General features: G+C 49.4%; 1 protein-coding gene across 3 annotated transcripts in view; it reads left to right on the top strand.

The window, feature by feature from the left end:
• The window catches only part of Znf423 (zinc finger protein 423), a 250,663-nt gene extending 244,836 nt beyond the window's left edge, over positions 1-5,827 (top strand). For 2 of the 3 annotated variants that reach the window (XM_008828300.1, XM_029561201.1), the window contains one exon: positions 4,742-5,432. In XM_008828300.1, coding sequence (XP_008826522.1) covers positions 4,742-4,771 — 30 coding nt within the window. In that variant the 3' untranslated portion in view covers positions 4,772-5,432. Of the gene's footprint in view, positions 1-4,741 lie in introns of all 3 variants that reach the window. The other variant, XM_029561200.1, reaches the window with a different exon arrangement.
• The last annotated feature ends 17,102 nt before the right edge of the window (positions 5,828-22,929 follow it).

Below are 22,929 nucleotides of genomic sequence, written 5' to 3'. Positions count from 1 at the left end.
ATGGAGTCCTACAGCAGCCCTAAAGAATCTGCCTTCCTCTGGAAATAGAAAATCTCAGACTGAGGCCCATCCTGGGGCTTGGTCCCTGGCCTTGAAGAGAGGCCACAATAAAATCAGGCTCACAAGGGCTTACCACAGCTGCCAGGGAGTAGTAGGGTAGCAAAATGGGGAAAGAGCATCGGCCACAGCCTCTTCTAGACTGAGAGCCAGAGGAAGATGGGGTGGCTTCCAGGGGAAGGCTCTGTAGGTGGGACCGGGAAAGCAGTGTGCGGGGAACAAGATGTGGCCAGAGTCACACAAATTGGATGAGGAGAGTGAATGAGGTGGTGGGATGGATGTTCTGGGTGGGGCTAAGTATTTCTGGTCTCTTAACCTGCCATAGGGACTCAAGGGCCAGAGCTAGGGCTGGGTCTCCAGGAATGAGTCCATTTTTCCTGCCTCCTAGGAAAGGGTCTTCGATGTCTATGAGTCCAGTGATCCCCACCCTCACCATGATAGCATGGGCCCCAGAAGGAAGAAGTCAGGGCCTCTCCACTTGTGTATGCCCAGTGTCCAGCCTGGGACCTGACAGACAGGATCTCAGTGAATGTTTGGGGAATGAATGAATAAATTAATGAATGAATGAGTGAGTGTTGGTGGTATGTACCCCTCCCCTGCTATGGAGTCTCCTGAGGATTCCTCTTTACCAGGTCACTCATTCCCCCCACCCTGGGGGAAGGGACGGCAAAGTTCTGGAAGTTCTAGCCAGGGATGGTGGAGTGGGAGCAAGGACACCTGCTGTCCTGGGGGCAGGGCCATGCAAGGCACTCCTGAGAGCTGCCAGCCTTGGGGCCCAAGGGAAAGGGCTCTGCTGCTCAGACCATTGAGCCTCAGATGCCCTCCTGTAGCTCCAACTGTTCTCAGTACCATTTGTAGGTTGATCCCACAGATGCCATCATTTCCTGAGGCCAAAGAACTTGCTAGAAGAACACATAGATGGTAAATGAGGGCTAGGCTTGAACAACAGGACATAGCCCTTTTGGCCACTAAGGTCCTAATGGGCCATTAAGGCTGCCTGCCTGCCTCGTGGTCACCCAGGGCAGTGGCTAGTGGCAATGGGGGCATTTGGAAAGGGCCAGGCAAGGTTCTGGGCCTTGGTAGGTTTTTGTCATCAGAGTAGCTGGTACACGGGTTGGGTATGCATACAACCTGCAGGGCTAGGAAGTCTCTCTGGCCCAAGCCTGTGCTTCTCAGATAGGAGGAGTCTCATTGCTTTGTGCTCCCAGGCAACCAGCATGGTAAAGGATCTGTGTCCTTGAATTTGACACTGGTGGTTGGATGTGATAGACCAAGAGGAGTCCAGGCCAAGGGACAGAAGATAGAGCCACCCAGGCTGCAGAACAGAGGTCCACAACACTATGGACTGTGGAGGTGGGCAGAGCTCTGGCTCTTGCAACCAGAGCTGGACCTTATGTGAACCTCTAGCTGGCCTGTTCCTTGAATGTCACTCCACCAAGCTCCACACACCCAGCCCATTCCTCCTGTGTCCACACATACCCTGCACAAACACAGCAAGGAGTTAGTGGCTGTCAGCCAACAGAAGGGCAGTAAAGAGTGTGGGCAGCCCAAGGACCCCACCTAGGTCTGACTGGACACCCGCAGCATGCATCGGGAAGAGTCCCTGAGTCAGGATATCACAGAAACCCCATGCAGGAGCGCTGCCCGGTGGATGAATGCCAGCCGAGAGCCTTTAGTTGTGCCTCCTGCCTCTGCTTTATTTTCTTCACCTGCTTCTCTGCCCCACACCTGTGTCTCCCTGGCAGGCACTGAGGCCTGTGGGTGCCAGACCTCCTAGCCAGGCTCTTCTCAGCTCTCACCTGGCCCACTGCCAACTTTTATGGTGCTGGAAAATGCTTGTCTGTGTGATGGGAAGTGCCTTAAACACTGATTTTTTTTCCTTCTCTGAAAGAGCTAAATATAGCCCAAACATAACCCGAGAAGAGATGTGAAGCCAGAAAGCCCTTGAAGAACCATGGGGGAGGGGTCATCAGAGGGCTGGATGGAGAGCCTGGCCTGGCGGAAGAGCCACTACAGATGCACCCCCATTGGGTGTTTGGGGAATCCTAGTGATGGATCTTGGGTACTCCTCTGTCCTCCCAGAAACTGCCCTAGCCCATAGTGGGGCTGAAGCTTTCCTTGGCTGAGTACCTGGTCCCTTCCAGCAGCACCCCTTTACCCTGCACATGTACACATTGTGTGTACACACATGTGACCTTGACGCCCTCCTGAGCTCCTGTTTGTACCATTAATCCTGTGCTTGTTACTCATGCATCAGGTCCCTCCAGGGATGGGTCCAGCTGGAGTCTTCCCCTGCCCCTCGCTGTGCCCAGCACAGAGCAGAGCATCTAGCGGTACTTAATAACATAGTGCTGAATGTATTCTGGTGCTGTTCCCCTCTGGGGCGTCAAGTTTGACATTTCCATCTGCTGTGACATCCTAGGCTTTAGTTGCTATAATAAAACCTTAAGAAGGTGATTTTACCCATCCACCCTCTTTGGAGGAAGTTCTTTCGTAAGTCTAACCTAAAAAGCAAAGGGGAAAACCCCTAAAAGTGGCATTTATTCTCACATTTTCCTAGTCGGTCGTTCAAGGCATGGCTTTCCACCTCTAGGGTAGATGGTGTGTCATATGGCCTTGTTCTTGGTATGTTGGAAAGAGGTAGCTTCATAATCCCCAGGTTCCCAGACACCCCTTCTCCCACAATGGAGGTAAGCAGCCCTCAAGAGTCTTGCCTGGCTTTCTGCCATCTTCAGAACTGGTCCACATCCATGGGAACTCACTGCATGCTACCTAGTCCACACTTGCACCAGCTCTGTACCCTGGTGTGGGTTAGCACCTTAGGCGTATATTAGCCATCGTTGGGCTTGAAAGGTCCAGTTTGTGCCCAGCCCTGGGCCAAGTGTTATCACTCTGCCTGCAGCTCAGCAGAGGCAGCCTGGCTCTGTCCACAGAAGTGCGCAGACTCAAATGGGCCCTGGGCAGAGGTGCATCACAGGGAAGGTGGGGTGGAGAGCAACCAAGTGTCCAGAGCACTAGAGGAAGGCTCGGGTCCGAGTAGCTGGAGGAGGTGGGTTAAGACAGGAGAGGCCCAGAGTAACAAGGAGAGCAGGTCTGTTCACAGGATGAGTTCCACCACCACAGGACTGACTGATTGCCTTCACTGGACTGGAGGATGGGGGTTCCCATGGAAACCACCAGCATCCCATCTTCTGACTCACACAATCTGCCTTGGGCCTTGGCCCGGTGACACACCCATCCAGGGTTGCCAGGTCATGCTTGCAGTCTGGGCTTTAGTCTGAAACAGGGTATGGATTATCTACGGACTGGGTTGACCACTGGGTACAGGGCACCAGATTCCGGTTCCCCAGGATTAGCCCCACCAGCATCCTAGCCGGCTGAGGTTGGGCAGATAATTTTGTCCGCCTGAGTCAGTTTCCTTATCTTGTGTCTTGTGCGGATCGACCTCAATACACCTATGTCGGTGCGACTTGCGGACTTGCCGAGGGCTCCAAAGTTGGGGAGTAGCCATAGTCCCATCTCCATCTCAGGTCCCCAAGGCTTCCAGGGAAAAGCTGTGGTTATCTTCTGGTCCTGGAAGCCAGTCCTGAAGTCCAGGAGAAAGTCGCGGCGCCTCTCCTGTCCCCTGGTGGTTAGTGGCAGAGTTGCAGGTCGCAGCTCCCAGCCCACGAGGAGTTCGCAGGGTCTGAGGCCGGATGCCCAGGCTGGGGGGGTGCGGGGTGGGGGCGAGGCATGCTCAGAAGCTGCACCGGGTGATCTGCCTTGCTGCCCTGACTGTCCCCGGAGGAGGTTGCTTCCTTTCTCCAGATGTCTCGAGGTGGAGCGCCGCCTGGGGCTAGGCTGATACTGGTCTGAATTTGCCACTGCACCGGCAGAAAAGAAACAAAAAGATTGGGTTTCAGAAGCCCAGTCCCGCCTCCAGCCCCAGGCTGCTGGCTGCAGTGGAAACAGATCCACACTGCCATCCCGTCAGGGCTGGCAGGAGGGAGGATATGCCCTGGGCTGGGGCGCGAGGGAAGCGTTTGGCCACAGGGTTCCACCTAGGCCTTGGATTCCTAGCGGAAGCGCACCACCTCCTTCCCATGTGACCTCACAGGAAGGCCCCGGGAGCCTAGCGGCGAGGCTCTTTCCAAGGCCCTTCCTGCTGGGTGACCTGTCCCCTGCCTGGGCTGCCAGCGTCGGCCGCCCACCGCCTTGACGAGTCTGCGCCCACTCGGGTGCTTCTGGGAGGCCGCACTGCTCCGCACCTCTGCGGTCTCCCCCTGCGCGGCTCAGAGCTGGGAGCACGGGGCCGAGAGGGACGCGGGGGCGGCCTGCAGGCGCTCAGACTTGTCGCCATTGGAGGGACAAGGAGGTGGCGTGCGTTCTTGCCACCTCCCCGGCCGTTCTCCACGTAGCCCATCCCCTAGGTATTACCCGAATGGTCTAAAAATAATAATAATAATAAAAATAAAAACAATTTGCGGGGAGCTCAGGTTGGCAGCAACAGGAACTGATCCCCAAGCCCCGATCGACGTGGCGCCTTGGCAGCTGCGTCCCCCGAGCACTTTTTCCTTTCGCATTTTGTTTTGTAATGATCGAACCGCTTTCTGCAGCTCTCGGCGTCCATGCCCCGGGTGGGAGGGGACAGGCATGCTCGCCATTCTTCCGCCCTCATGCGTGTCTCCTTTCTTCGCCTTTGCAGAACCACACGATGAGCCAGCACGCACAGTGAGGGACCTCGCGACAGGACACCTCTCCGCAGAAGGCTTGCCGGAGACGCCGTGGGGAGGGCCATTTGAACATTACATCCAATCAAAGTGTCATTTGCAGCCCAGATGTAAAACTCTAATGATTTGGCCATGAGGCGCTGCTATTATAAGCAGCTGGAAATGAATATTAATGGCAGAGATTAAAAGTATTCCATGCTCAGTATTTTTTATTGTCCTGCTACAGCTAGTGTGCTTTTAGAGTTTCCGCCGCAGACTACATTTCTAGTGTTAGAGAAACCTGCTTTTTGAGGCTATTGTCCTTTGTTCCTTCATGTATTATATTGATAGTTTTAAAAAAAGGATTAGTGTGATTTTTTTTTCTTTGCCTTTTTTTTTTCTTTCTTGTTTTTCTTTCTCCCCCCTTCGGTTAACTACTTTTTAATTGCAATTCTAGGTAATTGTGCATCGTGATGTGATTGCTTGGCTATTGTCTGAATATTTCCTTTTAATTTTTTAATTAAAGACTAATGCTTTGATTGGATTTGCCAGTTCACCGGACAGTGATTAAAACTCTGTAATGAATATAATCGGTTTCCGTGCAACTGGATGGTCTGCTTTTAAATGTGACTTGATCTGACTGCAGTAACTAGTTCAGCTCAATAAAGGGAATCCATGCGATCAGCAGCCCTGCCTGGTTCTCTCCTCCCCAGCCCCGGCCAAGGGGCTGGCAGGAGGTGTGTCTCTAGAGAGTTCCCATGGGCTCACAGAGGCCCCTGGGGATCCCCATACAATAGACTCGGAGGAAGAAGTGCCTATAGGCTAACTTGGGCAGGCTGGATGAGCTGCAGGGGTCACCGAAATTAGAAAAAAATCCGCACAGATTAAGTACTCTGCTCTCGCCATTCCTGGATGGGGAAACTGAGGCCCAGGGGCCATGGGGGCCATTTCCACACCCCTTCCACAGGTCTATGACTATGGCTCCTCCATGTTGGTCCCTTGCTGCTGCTCCTCTGGGATGGAGGCAGATGGGTTGTTGATTAACCCTCACCGTGCCAAGGATGCAGAAAACACTTGGGTTCAAATTCTGCCAAGGTATGGGATGTGGCAGGGGGAAGAGCAGCTGCTCTCCAACCCTGTGAGGTCTAGGGCTGGGGGCTCCAGAGTGGGGCAGATTCCCAACTGCGACGTGTGGCCCGCGTCAGGACTAAAGCGGGACAAGCCGGTGAGGCTCCAGTTGCAGAACTTCAAGAATCAGTTCTTCAGGGCCACAAGCACCAGCGGGACCGAGAAGGTGCAATTTGCATCTCAGGGCCTCACTCGCCTCAATGCCCCGGGCTCTGCCGCCGTGCCAGGGCTGTACCCGCAGCCTAGCAGGTTTCCTGGGCCTCCTCTCGCCTCCTGCATTTACTACTTCACCCCTTTACATGTTGTCTGACTCGCCCGTCTGAAGCCAGACCCTGCGCAGACAACCCTTCCTGGCTCGCTTTTCACAGGGGCAGGGAGAGCGGAAATGAAGCAGACAGATTGCACCTAATTATACTGTGATAGCAAGTTACGGGCGGAATTTGGAGCAATTATGCCCTTCTTCTTCATCTGGGGGCTCCTACCTAGGGGCTTCCGGTGACCTGTACGAGGCCCCTCCTAGGATGATCAGGGGGTGGCGCTTCCGAATCACGCAGAGGTGCTGAGAAAGGGTCTGTCGCCCTGGATCCACTGAGGGCTTTTTCCAGGGTTCCAGGCAGGGAGCCGCTGTACTCAGCTCGGCCGTTGGCAGGATTCGGGGGCTCGGGGAGTTGATCTCAGAGTTGGGTAGATGCGAAGCTCCCTAAAGCGACCTGCTATGGCATGGCTGGGCTGGTCCAGGCTGCCTGGCCAGGCCCTCCTGCAGTCAGTGCTCAGGCTGTCGGGGTCCGGTCCAGGTCCCTGGACTTGCCACCTCGCCCTCTCGGGCGCTCTCCAGCTCCGGATTTATCCCGAGCCCCGTGCAGCCCAGGTGAGCCCTTAGTAAGTACCAATAGAAGATGTGATTTGACGGTTGGTGGCGTAGGGCTAAATTAGTCACTGCCCCCATTAAAAATACAGCGGGGGGTTTAAGAGCTTTTCACGCCGAGTGGGAATCAGCGGCGAAGCCGGCTGCTGCCTTGGGTAAGGAGAGAGGCGGCCTGGGGGACAGCGAGGTAATGAGGTTTATGGCGGTGACAAGGCTGCCAGGGAACCCCGCCGACTCCCCTCGCCCAGCTCCATTGTTCTCGACTGGCTGTGCCCCCATCGCGGCAGCTGAGCGCCCCTCGCCACTTCCTGCGGGATGGGGGCTGGGACTTGCCTTCATTCCTGTTAAGCAGCGGTGGGGTGGGGAGTGGGGCACGGCTATAAATCAGTGCTTAGAGCTAAGTGAGCCAGGTTCCCCGTGCAGCAAGTATGAGATGGTGCCTGTGGCTGGGCGGTGATCACAGTGAGGTCAGGCTTCCTCCACAGGTCACCGGACCAGACATGGCATTTACATTTAGCTTTGGGGTAGGTATCCCGAAACCTAGTTTCATCTGGATGTGCAAACTCAGTTTCAAATGGCTGTCTTTGGGTGGTAAGATTTTTGCCCAGGCCTGGAAATGGACCAGGAATTCTGGGATATATGCCCTCCTCCTTCCCTACCTGTCCATATCTTCTGGAAGTAGGTAGGTTAAGTTTTGGTCACTGGAGAAGCTTCCCTGGGAAGCTCTCTAGTGTCACCTGCCCCATTAATAGAGAGTAAACTTTCTGGCTCCCAAAGTGGTTAATGTGGAATTCCCACCCAGTTTTCCTTCCTCCTTGTCTGAAGTGCGAGTCGTTTGAGGTGGGACAGACAAGCGCCCAAATTTCCACCTAGTTACCCATTCATTTATACCTCCATCAGCTGTTGGTTGATTGCTTCTGTGTCCTAAGGCACTGTTCAAGGTACTGGGGCCACAGATGAGCAGGTACACATGGCCCTTGCCCCCTACCCTCAAGCTCAGTCATATGATAGCCACCTTCCAAACAAACAAGCCACCTAGCAACACAGAGTCACAGTGCTGTGATAGGGAGACCAGAAGCTATGAGTGCTAGACGGGGGGCCCTGTGTTTCAGAGGTCTTGCCAAGTGACTGCAGCTGAGACCTGTAGAACTAAAAGAACTGATAGTCACAGAGGAGGAAGAGGGCTCAGCCCATACAGAGTCCTGAGCTGGAAGCCAGCTAGAAGTGGCTTTAGAGTTCTCCAGTCACACTGACTTTCAGCTTCAGGTGGTCAAATACCAGACCAGAGAAGTCCAGAGTCTTGTTCAAGATCACATACAGGGCAGTTTTGTCACTGTAATTTGGGTGTCCTGCCCTCTGCCTGAAGTGTCTGACTCCATCAGTGTTTTTAGTTAAACCATGATGATGATGATGATGATGATGATGATGCTGCTGCTGCTGAATAAAGTGACATAGGAAGGACTGCATGTCTTGCCTCTCTTTAATAAAGTAACTGACTTTTAGTTGAACATTCCAGGTTGGAGAGAGGCAGGAGTAGATTGTAGATCCTACATCTCCTAGCAGTTAGATGTATCTGTCATGATTCTCTCAAGGAGATATAAATAAAGGCTATCTATGAAAACGCTAAGAATTGTCTTTAAAGAAGCACCCCTCTTCCTGATGGCTGGAATGTGGATTCAATCTTGGGAGCACTGAACACCACATCGAACTATTAGGTAGGAAATTTGATTATACCCAAAACACTGTTTTTAGTTCTTTCTCATAATGTGTTATGTGCTTACTGGTGTAGGTTGGAAATTACGTTTGAAGAAGAGACATTCTAAAAGGATTTGCCTCCTAAAAGCTTGTTACCTGTCAAAGTAACAAGCACAGGGTCACTTGATTTTGGTTCACTCAGGCTTCCTGGAGAGAATGATCAAGAGTTATACACCCTGCAGGTACTTGATGCCAGAGAACTAGAACAAACACCAAAGGGTTACAGCTAATTGCACAAACTTGGTAGCCTCTCCCTGCTTCTCCCAGCTCTGTTCAGCCTGTGCACTGGTGGGGTACTCTTCCTTTCCAGTTCAGGGCTCCTGCTTTTGCATTGACTCACCTCCTCATTCTTGGGGGTCAGTGAAGCACTCACTTTAGGAACAGCATTCAAAAGGCTCAGCTGAAACAATATGTTAAAAATTAAATTAGCAGGGGCTGGAGAGATGGTTCAGCAGTTAAGAGTATTTGCTGCTCGTGCAGAAGACCTGGGCTGGGTTCCTAGCACCCACATGGTAGCTTGCCATTCCAGTTGTAATTCCAGTTCCAGGGGATCTAACACCCTCTTCTGGCCTCCATGGGCAGTAGTTATACACATGGCACATACACATACATGTAGGCTAAACACTCATACATGTAAAATGAAAATAAATCTTAAAAAATAAAATACAAACCAAATTGGCAGGTGGTAGTCTGTTTTATAAAACAGGTTTTCAGATCTGTGTTTATTTCACAATTCATTACTTTGCTCATGGATTTTTTTTACATTAATTATGATCTTCAAAAACACTGTATAAAGGTAGTCTGCTTTCTAGCTTATTTTTGCAGTCACTTAGATTTTTGTGCCCAAAGCAAGTGCCTTATTCATCTGTTCATCCCCAGACAACCCACTCTGACCCCTACACTTGGTAAGGTGGTCCAGTGACCAGAGTTCTGATAGGCCTGCTGGTCAGCCAATCACTGGGTGTGTACACACTTTTATACCCATCTGCCTCTGAGACCATGAATCAGGACAGGCTAGATAATGGTACAGAATAAAAAGGTCCAAATTCTCAGTGGCTGGACACTCAGTGGCTCATTCTTGCTCTGTGGCCTTCCTGTATCTCCAGGGGCCTTTCTTCAACATAGTTTAGAACCCTGACTCAGGCAGCAGTGAACATCTTAAATGTGGTTACTAACCTAAGGAAGGGGACAGACAACGTGGGCAATTCTGGCAATTCTCCTGACTGGGAATCTCTCCCATACCCTAGACCCCCATCACACACATACAGCCCCTTCAACACATGGTTCCACTCCATCACAAGGGAGTCCTGAGTGTGCCATGTGTCTAGAAGAGGGACTGAAAAACCCCAGACTGCAGAACCGCTCCGGAAGCCGGTATCGCCAGTGCGTGCCCCCACTCCGCGGCAGTATTTATTTACCTGATGGAGAAAGAGCGTAAAAGTGGGCAAGAAGGACGCCCAGGCAAGAGAAGCGCGAGTGCGAAGAGCGCTTGGGCCGGGACTGCGGCAGTTGGACGGATCTGGCTTCCAGCCATTCTGCCACTCACTACCTGTGCCGCCTGCAGCAAGGCGGTGCTCTCCTTGGCAGTGCTGAGCTCTCCAAGTTGGAAACTGGATGAGGTCGGAGTGACGGCCTGCACTCGGGCCCTGGCACCGTCCTAAGCACCAGGTGGAACTCCGTTAGCCACCGCGCACCCCCAAGCAGATGGGGAGATCCAGGTAGGCCGAGGCGGAGGCCCAGGAGCGCCAGGCAGGAGGCTCGGGAACTCCACCGCCCGGCACCGCCCCGCTCCGAGGCACGCCCTCCGTCCGCGGAGCTCTGATTGGCCCGATCCGGACGGCCACGCCCACCCTATGGCCACGCCCACGGGAGCCTGTCTGGGCCCCAGGGCTGAGCGTGATCTGCGCAGTGTGAACTTATTTGTGGAGTTATTAATTACTGAAGGGCGCAAGCCGTGCTTCTGTGCGTAAAAATATGTTTGAGCAGTTTCTACTTAAACTTTAAAGAGAACGTTAATCAATTTTATTTTAACAAAATGACCTTAAGCAGGGGGAAAAATTGGTGTTATTTGCCCAAACAGGCAAATTAATTTCTCTCTCTTGAGAAATCTGAGAGCCTTCCAGAAATAGCTATGCATAATTTACACCTGCCCAGGCCGCTCCTAGTTTTAACGACAGGCCCTGTCATGGCCTCACCCAGTCTCAGAACACAGAGGGGTGCTTGTAAAGGCCTTGCCAGTGTCCAGCCAGGTCTCCTCTGGTGACTTTGGAGAAAGGATGCTGAATTAAAGGGATCCCGCAGTCTGCGCGGCCCCGCCAGCCCACGTGAAGGACACAGGGAAGAGAACAGCGGCTGCTGGCACATCCCAGTCAATCCAGATGCCATACCCCAGAGGCCCTGCTGGCTGCTTCTTGAGTAGGTGACCCCAGTCTCATGGTCCCCCTAGAGACTGAAGCTGAGGTCAGGCGCCCCGGCTGCTGGAACTGGGCTGTTTCCACTAAGCCTTGCAGTTAACAATGAGGCTGATAGCCTCCAGTCTGATAAGGGCCTCCATGTGGCCCCTGTGCAATGCGTTACCGTGAGAGGTAGCTCGGAGAGCGTCCGGTGTGGTCCTTTTATCTCTGCCGTATTTCAAGTACCCAGAACGTACGCAGTTCCGGATCACAGTAACTGCACAGTAAATACTAGCTGAATAAATGAATGAATAAAGCGTGCAAAACGAAACAGCTCATTCTTAGTGCTAATGTTACTGTGGCGGATTAAGTTCCAAGAATAAAACAATGTAGGTAATATAGAAAGTTGATTTTTGTAGGGTGTGGTGGTGCATACCTTTAATCCCAGCACTCAGGAGGCAGAGGCAGGTGGATCTCTGTGAGTTCAAGGCCAGCCTGGTCTACACACAGTGAGTTCCAGGCCAGCTGGGGCTACAGGGAGACCTGTCTCAAAAAAAAAAAAAAAAGTTAATTCTCAAACTTCATTTGCCCAATAGCTTCCCAAACACTTCTCTTAGATCAGCCAATGGGACTACAGAATGCCCTTCCTCTTCTTCTGAAATGGGCTTCATATAGAAGGTGTTTACTGAGAGCTGCTGAATGACTGCATGAGTGTTTACAGCCCAAACCTCCTCTGAGGACTGACAGGAGCAGGTGGGTGGGGGTCGGGTGGGGGCGATGACAGGACCCACAGAATACTGAGGGAAGCCAACTGGGGAGGGAACAGAGCAATGACTGCCCAGTGCATGGCAGACCCAAGTTGCCACATGGTCCAGTTTATCAAGAGGAAGAAATGCAGACTTTGATGTGAAACATTTAGATTTTTAGTACTAATTATGCTAGAGCTTGATTTATTTATTTATTATTTTTTATTTTATGTGTATGCGTGTGTTGCCTGTGTGTAGGTAAGTGCACCCCTGTCGTGTAATGCCTGAGGAGGACAGAAGAGACTGTTGGATCCCCTGGAACTGGAATTAAGGACAGTTGTTAGCTGCCATGTGGGTGCTAGGATTTGAACCCAGGTCTTCTGCAAGAACCACTAGTGTTCTTAACCGCTGAGCCATCTCTCCAGCCCCGAGGTTAATTTCTTTTTTTAAAAAAGGATAGGGGTGGGTTTTCAATATCCCCTTCAAGGCCCCAGTGACCTAACATCATTCCACTGAGCCCAAACTCCAAAAGGTTCCACTGCCTCCCAGCAGCACCTGCCTCCCAGTAGCATGCAGATTTTGGGAACATGAAAGATCCAAGCTATCTTTTCTTTTCCAGCCCTAGCTCCAGTTTCCTAACCCATGAGGGTGTTGAATTGTAGATCATCTCTTTGCCTTCAAAGCCCCCTGAGGGTACGAGCTTCTTTGGAGGCCTGGGGACTAGGGCAGGACTTGGAGATGTCTGTGAATCATAGATGGGAGAGGATGCCTTTATTTCAGGCTGTACAGACGATGGAGACATGCTGCACTTGGTGGCATGCTGAGCACCCAGGGGGCAGTTGTATTAACTGGTTGTTTATAAAGCCTCCTAAGAACTCAAGAAAGTGGGTTAGCAAGATGGCTCAGTAGGTAAAGGTGCTTGCTGCCAAGCCTGATGACCTGAGTTTGATCCCTAGAACCCACATGGTAGAAGGAGAGAACTGACTACTGCAGGTTGTCCTCTGACCTCCACATATGCTTGCTGATACTTGGGTACTCATACACACACATAATAAGTAAATAAAGAACCTTAAACAAAGAACGCAAGGAAGAAAATCAGCTCCGAGACTATGATGAGTAAACTGTCTTCTTGTCCAGCTTGAAGGAAATCTCCTGATTGGGCTCCTGGCTCCACCCTGCCCCCAGTCACCATGCTCCCCAGCACCATGGGCTGACCCTGCTATTTCGGTCTATATCACCTTTCTCTTCACCAGGACCCAAACCAATCTATATCTCCTTCAAGGCTCAGCTCATGTGCTGCCACTCTCAGAGAGTACTCGCTGTTTCTCCTCAGGCATCTATCGGAGTTTGCCTGCCTACTTTAATCCTCCTGGCAAGCCACACCAGAGCCACTTGCATAATTCAGAATTCTGACGCTCCTGCAGTAGAGAAAGCTACAGCCAGAACTACCATGAAAACAGAAATATTTCCAGCCTCTCTCCTTCCATAAATAGTCTGTGCACATGAACACATACATTCGTGTATATATCTTTCTCTCCCCCAAATATGTTACTCAACATGTGTCCCTGCCTCTTCATGTTAGCGTCTTCAGATCTAACTGCAGGGGTCCACTATAATTTTTGTTTTCTTAATGGTTATGAAGTAGTTACAGCTATTTGAAATGATCTATTTCATATTGGGTACATGAGTATGGAGCTCTTCATAGCATCCCGTTGTTGTTTCCATTTTGATGCCTGTAGCCCATTCTGTTCCTGACACAGTGCTTTGTGTCTTCTTTCTGTCAGTTGGGTAAGAGGTTCATCAGTTTTATGATCTTTTCAAAGAACCAATTCTGTCTCATCAAATTTTCTGTTTTCTGTTTCAATTTCATTAATTTCTCCTGTTAATTCTTTCCTGTTTGTTTTTATTTCATTTTGCTCATGTTTTACAGCTTTTTTATTTTTAATTTTTATTTACGTGTGTTTGTATGTCTGTGTGTGGATATGTGCATGAGTGCAAGTGCCTGCGCAGGTCAGAAGAGGGCTTTGCGTCTCCTGCAGCTGGAGTTATGAGCCTTCCTACTTTGGTGCCGGGACCCAAACTCAGGTCCTCTGCAGGAGCAGCAGGCGCTCGTACCTGCTGAGCCATCTCTCTAGCTTCATTTTTTAGGTTCTTTAAGGAATTTAGACTGGTGATTTGAGAATTTTCCCCTTTTCTAATAAGCACATGTACTGTTACGAATTTTCCTCTCAGCACTGCTTTGCTTTGTGCCTTAATACATTTAATATGTTTCATTTTTTGCAGTTCAATGTATCTTTAAAAACGTCCCTTGAGACTTCATCTTTGACTCACTGATTACTCAGAAGTCTTCTTAGTTTCCAAGTGTGTGATGGCTTTCCTGTTATGTTTGTTACTGATTCTAGTTCGTTCTGCTGTGGTTGGAGAATGTTCTATGATGTCAGTTCTTTTAATCTTGTGATTGTTTTTACAGACCTTGATAGCGTTTACGGTAATATGCATTCTGTTATCACTTCAAAGAATGTTGCTGTGTTTTCTATGTACATCTGTTAGATCTGAGATGCTGTTGAATTATTCCATAACTTCACCGAGTTCCTACTTGTTCTATAAGTTGTTAGAAGATTGTTAAAGTGTGTAAATACACACTGAGTGTGGTGGTGCATGTCTTTAATCCTAGTACTTGACAGGCAGCGGCAGGCAGATCTCTGTGAGATTGAAGCCAGTCTGGTCTACATAGTGAGTTCTAGGCCAGCTGGGGCTATGGGAAGCCCTGTCTAAAAAAAATCAAAGCAAAGCAAAGTGTGCAAATACATGTCTATTTTTTAAAAATCTGAGGTCTATCAACTGGCTTCATGCACTCTGCAGGTCTATTGTGCCTAAGTCTTTTGGATTGTTTTCTCTGTATATTGATCATCTTTGCTTTGAATTCTATTTAATCTAATGCTAATGTAGCATTTTCTTTCAATTAATTTTTGAATAACACATCTTTCCTTATTTTTCATTTTCAGTATATTTGTATCATGTTTGACATAAATTTCCTGTGGACTGTTTATAGTTACACATCTCTCTTTTTATTTGGTATTTTAAACCTCTGTTTTCTGTGTTTTTTTCCCTTGCCTTTCTGCCTTAAACCATTTTTTAGAGAATTTTATTTGGATTTGCCTTTGGTGTTTCTGAGTGGATTTCCTTGTATGGTCTTTTTAGTAGCTGCTCTAGGTATTATGCTGTGCACACATAGCTTATTAGAATCTACTCGTGTGGGCTAGTGAGGTGGCTCAGCAGGAAAGGGCACTTGCCACCAAGCTTGACAACCTGAGTTTGGTCCCCAGGACCCACATGGTAGAAGGAAATAACTGATTCCCACAAGCTACCCTCTGACCTCCACAAATGAATAAATGTAATAAAATATTTAAATCACTGTGCCTACTCAAGTGGGGTGTGAAGTGTCACCTCCTCTTACGTCTCTTTATACTGCACTGTTTACAATTGAACCTTCTTAAATTTCATTCTACACAATTTTAGAACAATGTCAAACATTGTTAACATCTTTGCTTCAAATGTTGAACATAGTTTAGAAAACTTGAAACAAGGGAAATTTATTGTATTTATAAAAGCATTTTGCTTACTGTGTTCTTTCTCCCTCATATCCCAAGATTTGTTATTGTATTTCATTTTATTTTTGACACAGGGTCTCCTTGTAGCCCCAGATGGCCTGGAACTCACCACATAGACCAGAATGGCCTCGATCTCACAGATCTGCCTGCCTCTGCCTTCCGGGTGCTAAGATTAAAGGCGTGCACCACCCCACCCATCAAGATTCCTTGTTTTATATAAATTAATGCTTTTATGCTTAGAGAACTTCCAGCTGGTTGTAGACATGCTTAGGCTTCCTTCATCTAAGAGCATCTTCAGTCCTTTCTCACTCCTGAAGGATGCGCCTCACTGGGTGCCAGCTCTGGGTTGCTGGCTCTTCTTTCAGCACTTAGGTGCTGTGCCATTTCCTTCTCACCTCTGTGGTTTCCTAGGAGAAATCCACTTTTTTGGAGTTGTTTTTCCTTCCCCTCTTGCTGTTTTTAAAATGTTTTCTCCCCTGTCTTTAGAAATTTGCCTATAACCTGTCTTAGTGGATTTCTCTGAGTTTGGCTTGAAGTTTTCTTGGAGCTTTTTGGTTCTACAGGTTCATGGGAAATTTGGGATATTTTTCTTTAGCTGATATTCCTTCAAATTATATATATATACCTTGATATCTCTATCTATCTATCTATCTATCTATCATCTATCATCTATCTATCTATCTATCTATCTATCTATCTATCTATCTATCATCTATCATCTATCTATCTATCTATCTATCTATCTATCTATCTATCTATCTATCATCTATCTATCTATCATCTATCTATCATTTATCTATTTTGTGCCAATTTTTTTTCCAGGATTCTGGAAACACTGATGATTCCTTGTTATACACCCACAGATCCCCAAGGCTATGTTTAGTTTTTCCTTTTTCTTTTTCATCCCCACTGGATGATTTCCAGCTCACTGATTTCATCCTGTCCCCTCCATTTTGTGTGAGCTCAACAATTTACACGTTTATTTGTTACCGTATTTTTTCCAGTTCTAATATTTCTACTCAGTTCTTCTTGGATCTGTTTCTTTGCTGAGACTTTCAGGTAGGTTTGCAGTTGATCATTTTTACAATTTCTGCTTTAAAATATTGAGTGGCTCTATTGTGTTCTGTCCTTTGTTGCCTTTTTTTGTTCTGTTCAATATCTTCCTGTTTGTTTTTGCAACAATTGGTTCTTTATTGAAATGGTTCCATTTTGCATGTTATCAAACTCTGGATCATATTTCGACCTTTCTAAGCTGACATCCTTTCATACAGTCTCAGCAGGGAAAGATGGGGGTGGGGATTCACTGCTTTCCTTCCTATAGCTGGGAGTAGAAGTCCCCTACACAGCCTCTACTGACTTGGGTGACCGGTTCTCGTGACAGCTGGGTGGGTTTGGAGAGGGTAGGAAGTCTGAGTTACTTTCCACAGGGCCCAACCTTGGCTCTAGGTTTCCTCTGACACCACCTTAATGAGGAAGGGAGGGTTGGTCCCTCACTGCGCTGATCTGAGAATAGAAGTTCAGGACCCTCTGCTACTATGGAAGGGCGTAGCTACACAGCACAGCAAAGGTGAACATCCTGGATTCCTCCTTGCCCCCTTCTGGTACCCACTCACTGGGAGCACTAGGTCTTATCATCTGATGATGGGTGTCCAGGGTCTCCTGATGGGGATGAAGTCACAATTTTTTTCCTGTCATATTTGACTGGATTAAACACTTTATTCTCAGAAGTTCCTGCCTTGCTTATTGGTTCTCTGGGTAGCAAGAGCAGGGTTTTTTAAAAAATTGATTTATTTTTATTTTATGTGTATGATCGTGTGTTTTGCCTGCATATATATAAGTGCACGCAGTACCCACAGAGGCAAGAAGGGAGTGTTGGAGCCCTTGGAACTGGAGTTATGGATGGTTGTTAGCCATCATGTTGGGGCTGGAAACTGAACCTGGGTCCTCTTTGAGAACAGCCAACACTCCACCACTGAGCGTCCCTCCGGCCCCAAGAGCAAGCTTTTGCTGGGGTTTTTTTGGTCTGTGACCATGCGCATTTTTTGGTTACTGGTTTTTAAGTTCCAAGTATGGGATCTATGAAGCACAAAGCAAGGCCAGGGCACACAATGCTGTTCCTCAGGTATCAAGGAGGAGGCTCTGAGCCCACCTGGCCTCTTTCAGAACCTTTCCCTCGTCCTTCCCTCTCTTCTTTCCCCTCTTCCTTTTTGATTATATTTAACGTCTTGGATTTTTGTTGTACTTAGAAGGAGACACAGGAAAGTCTGGAAGGGGAAGTCTGCCCAGCCTGTGCCCCTCATAGCGACCGCTGTGCACTCACTGGATTAACAAACCACAGCTAACGGGGCATGCACATGACTCCCAGCCTTTGTGCTATTAACAACACTACAAGGGATATCTTTGTACCTAGGTCTTTACTCCTTGTATGAATGTGTAAAAATTCTAGAATTTGTTGGCTGAGCAGATTGGATTCCAGTTGTATATTGGTTCTTACAGAAGATTTTGATGGAGAGAAAAATGGGGGTATGAAGGGAGTTGCATTGGACTGACCAGAAATGGCATGTTCCAGGCCCAGCAGCAAGCAAACTGCCTCAGTTTACTCATAAAGGGGTTGCCCAGCATTCTGGGAAATTCTCAGCCTGGTTCTGCTGTGCATATTTCTGGCTATTACCTCTTAGGACTCGTCTTGTAGCTATGGTCCAGGTTAAGGCTCCAGTGACCTCCAGAGGTCATCATTCCTTCTCTGAGGACAGTGTGCCAGTGGGACTCAAGAGTCTCACAGCGGCAGGCCCTGACTGTGATGTACACTACCCAGCACCCTGTGTACACACATCTCCTTTGGGGCTACCTTGTATGGAAGGCAGGCTCAGAAATGTGACATGACCAGTCCAGGGTCACCGGTGCAGAGATCACTGCCTGGAGATGTGGTTCTGAAGTCTGAAGCCAGAAGAGGAGTTCAGAGTCCAAAGTGACATTCTGGAAAGGCACCTATGGGGAAAAATAAAGCAGAAAGAGGAACACCCAGGTCTAGGCCTAAGTAAAGGAGAAATCTTGAAAGAAGTGGGAGGGGTACTGCTTTCCTGCAAGGCCGCCTCAGAAAGGTGGAACTGCAGGTGACTGATTCCTCCCCAGGACTGGTCTATAGCAATGCACAATCTGAGAAGAGGTTTTTTAAATTAAAAAAAATTATTTTATGTGTATAAGTGTCTTGCCTTATATATAAGTACACCTGTGTCACACAGTGCCCACAGAAGCCAGAAGAGGTCATTGGATCCTCCAGAACTGGAGTTATGGATGGTTGTAAGCTGCCATATGGGTGCTGGGAACTGAACCTGGGTCCTCTGCAAGAACAGCTAGTGCTCTTAATGACTGAGCCAGCTCTCCAGCTCCTCTGAGAAGAATTTTTAACCAGATCATACTGGGTGCCTCAAAATATCATAAGAGGCCAGGCCGATTCCAGCTGCCAGGACAAAATCAGGCACATGCAAAGAGGCCAGTCCAGACCCAAACAGTCACACACAGCCCAATCAGACACACATACACTCACCCAGAGCTGCAGACAAGTATACCCCCACAAACAGCACAGAGGTACACACACACAGCAGTTGGACACACAGGCATGCAGGAAGACAGCCTCACCCTCAGACATGAATGCACACCCCTCATAGCAACATATGGAGCAAACCTGCCTCACCCAGGATTCCAGGAGGCTCAGCAGGGGACGAACTGCACATCTGACTTGCCTTGTGTTGTTAGAGCTCAGTGTAATTAAATGTTGCATTGAATAATCCAGCGGAACTCAGCAAGGCAGATGAGCCACAGGGGCTGATGGGTGCCCACACTGTTCTAGAGCCCTGCTGTTTCCTGAGCACAGACTCTGAGGCAGTATGGATCAGAAGGGACCCTTGACCACAGAGTCATCAAGAGCAGAGTCACCCTTTCTCAGAGCTACCATTCCATCAGGCAGGTGAGAAGCAAGGTGGAATCTGGGGGGGAGGAGGATGAAATGTGGTCCAGGAGACACCTGAGACTGTCCCTGGTTTCAGTACTGGTCAGGCTGAAATTCCCAACCTGGACCTCAGGACCAGGGATATGCCAGGGCACTGCAGAGTGGCCCCTTGTCACTTCTGCTAGGAAGAGGAGACAGGAGGTCTTTGCCTCTCCCTTACTCTGTTTTCCACATGAGCTGTAGCCTCCCCTGGCAGGTACAGGACAAACAGGAGCAAAGTCCTTTGCTTCTGTGACCCAAGTGTCTTTGGGGGTAAGATAAGGCAGGATTGTGTTCACATTACAGTGTCTAAAAGGAAGAAATGAACCTTCAACAGCACTGCTAGCCTTCCTCCCACCTGGAACGTGTGTCGTTGGGCCATGCAGGCTCATGGGCCCAAGGGAGAAGTTTTGAAGCCAGGGCCATCTGTGTAGCCTGTGTCCCACTGTATCTCATCTTCCTCAGATCCTTATATGTGGGTGGATGGGTAGTCACTGTGGTTTGCCTTGGTGGCAAGGGCTACCACGGGGCATGGAGTCTGACAGGTTTAGGTGCTGTGTGCAGTGGTCACTTGGTCCCCATTTCTCCACTCCTCTGTCCAGCCCTCTCTGGGCAGCCCTCCTCCCCATCAGCATGCTCCAGAGAGCACCAAGAAGCACAGAACACTGCTCCCAGGCACCCAGGGGCATACAGGTCCCCTGATAGTCCCAGGGTCACTTCCACATGGCTAGCCTCATTCTGGTATAGATTTAATAATGAGTGCCAGCCCCCAACATATGCCACCTGGACAGTGGATGGGGTGACCTGAGGACAAGCCTCCAGGAGGTGGCCTGGCTGTAGTTGGGCCACATGAAGGGGAAACTGGCTGGAACAGAACTCTCAATCCAAATCCTCAGCAGAAGGCTTGGTGCCAGGGGAGGCAGATGCCAGGGCAGGGACGGGCTTGCTTTGTGTGCACACCTACCAGGCACACTCACATCTCCATGGGCACAGATGTCAGCAAGAGCTGACACAAGTCATATCAGTTCCTAGAGTCGCACTTGCAAACCCAGATCAAATACACTCATGCCACAGAGACCCAGATACTCTGGCCTCACAGCACAGAGCCATGCTCCCTAGATCAGTGAGTATACAGTGTACTAGAGACACTCATAGCCCTGAGCTGTGGACTGCTACACAAAGACATGCCATCATTTCTCCTGTCCTATTGCGTCCTGTCACCTCTGTTTGACAACACACACAGAGGCCACGCAGTTCCCAAGCAGCCTGACTGGCGGACTCCCAGGCTACCTGCAGTCTCTTGCAAGAGGTGTTTGTAGAGGCTGAGCTGTGGGGATGGCTGTGGACAGGCGTCCCTGAGAAGAAACTGACTTTTGGAGGATGTTTTAAACATGGAGCGTGCCCTCACTGCCTTTCAATCCCCCAGGACCCTGAGCTATGCAAACCAGTTTGTGAATATTCAAGATACCATAGATACTCCTCTCTGCTGGTTCTTCCCAGTCCTCGTTTTGTGCTGAGTCTTAAGTGAAATGAATCTTCTTATTTTTTCAGAAAAAGAAATCTGTCTTTTGTTCCTTGTCTCCCAGGGGCTCCTCAGAAGAGGAGACCCCCCGCCTGGTTTGAGGGGCATGTCTCAGAACCAATCACTGCCTGGCACAGCTTCCTGGACGCTGGGTTTGGGCGAGATGCCATGCGACCAGATGGCCGTGATTGCTGGCAACCCGAGGCCCTGCAGGAGAGTCACGGATGGGTGTTTACAGCATCCTGGGCCCAAGGAGAGCACCAAAATGGCAGGCTGGCCGAGTGCTGGCCAGTAGGGTCACATTCCTGAAAAAGGAGAGCCCAACCCAGGACCAGAGCCCAGCACCTAGCACCAGGCACCGTATCATACACAGGGGAAACAATTCTGGAATCTGAGGGTGCTACCTCCCTGCACCTCTATTCTGTCCCCTTGCTTTGAGCAGTGTCCCATGGCACCCAAGAATTTCACCACTCCCTAAGCTGGTCTGCAAGAGAGCCCTGCGTTCCTTCACCAATCCATTTGGAGCATAGGTATGAACACCTTCTGTGTGCTCCAAAAAATGAGGGGCAAATTCAGGCCTTCCCCCTCCAAGACTCTTCTGGCCTAAGCTCCCATCGGCTTGTGTTTAGTGTGTGGTTGGGCACATGAGTAAGTGTGCAGTTGGTACTGTGGAACTGCCTAGGGGCCTCCTAGTTCCTAGGACCCCCTCCCCCATGTCTGACGCTTTAGCCTATTCCCAGTTATTCTGAAGACCTCTGAAGGTAGGGTTGTGTGTGGCTTTCACCTTGCAAGATGCTGGCCACACCGTGGCTGCTTGTCATGTCCTCATAGCCGAAGTGGGTTCGAGGTTCCCTCAAGGTTCATATAAACATGCCAGAGACAGTTCTCAGAGAAGACTGAGGAGGACAACCTGACCCATTACTCTGCAGCTCCCATGCCTCAGACTAGCACACAAGGCTCCTGTGCTCCACTGCCTGCACCCTTCCTTTTTTCCTTTTTATTGACTCAGAAGTATTTATTGAATATCCACTATATGCCATGTTCCACCCATGGGTTGAGGGGAAGTCAGCAGCTAAAATACACAAAGTACATTTTTGTGGAGCTGATTGTCTGTTGGTGTCATGGGGTGGAGACAAAGGACAATAACCAAGGAGGAGGTAAGGGCTTTGAGCGATTAAAGGAGGCAAGGGAAAGGAAGAAATGATGAAGGTGACGTCTGACCAGCGATTTGAATGAGATTCAGGATCGACTGTGTGGTTATCAAGAAGAGTGTCCTAAATGAACGGAGTGAGGTGTGACACAGTGGCCCTCGGTGAACCACCTTGCAAGATGCTGGCCACACCGTGGCTGCTTGTCATGTCCTCATAGCCGAAGTGGGTTCGAGGTTCCCTCAAGGTTCATATAAACATGCCAGAGACAGTTCTCAGAGAAGACTGAGGAGGACAACCTGACCCATTACTCTGCAGCTCCCATGCCTCAGACTAGCACACAAGGCTCCTGTGCTCCACTGCCTGCACCCTTCCTTTTTTCCTTTTTATTGACTCAGAAGTATTTATTGAATATCCACTATATGCCATGTTCCACCCATGGGTTGAGGGGAAGTCAGCAGCTAAAATACACAAAGTACATTTTTGTGGAGCTGATTGTCTGTTGGTGTCATGGGGTGGAGACAAAGGACAATAACCAAGGAGAAGGTAAGGGCTTTGAGCGATTAAAGGAGGCAGGGGAAAGGAAGAAATGATGAAGGTAACGTCTGACCAGAGATTTGAATGAGATTCAGGATCGACTGTGTGGTTATCAAGAAGAGTGTCCTAAATGAACGGAGTGAGGTGTGAACACAGTGGCCCTCGGTGAACAGAGTGAGGTGTGAACACAGTGGCCCTCGGTGAACGGAGTGAGGTGTGAACACAGTGGCCCTCGGTGAACGGGGTGAGGTGTGAACACAGTGGCTTTCCTGAGGCAGTCTAGGGTTGCTCATTCTCCTGTTCCCGTAAGAGAGAGGAGAACCAGGTGCAGCGTGCTGAGGAAAGCAGCCCATGGGAGGTGACAAGCAGGCCAGGCAGATCTGCTGCAAGAAGCTTACCTCAGGCTTTGGAATGAAGGCCTGGAGTGGCCAAGATCAAAGCTTTGCATTTAAAAATGTGAAATCTTCCAGTTTTATCTTTTCAAGTGTGAA

Source organism: Nannospalax galili, unplaced genomic scaffold, assembly GCF_000622305.1.
Source record: "Nannospalax galili isolate Female #2095 unplaced genomic scaffold, S.galili_v1.0 scaffold1353, whole genome shotgun sequence".
In the NCBI taxonomy this organism is placed as follows: domain Eukaryota; kingdom Metazoa; phylum Chordata; class Mammalia; order Rodentia; family Spalacidae; genus Nannospalax; species Nannospalax galili.
The sequence above is the reverse complement of the archived record's forward strand: the minus strand, read 5'-3'. Positions and strand labels throughout refer to the sequence as shown.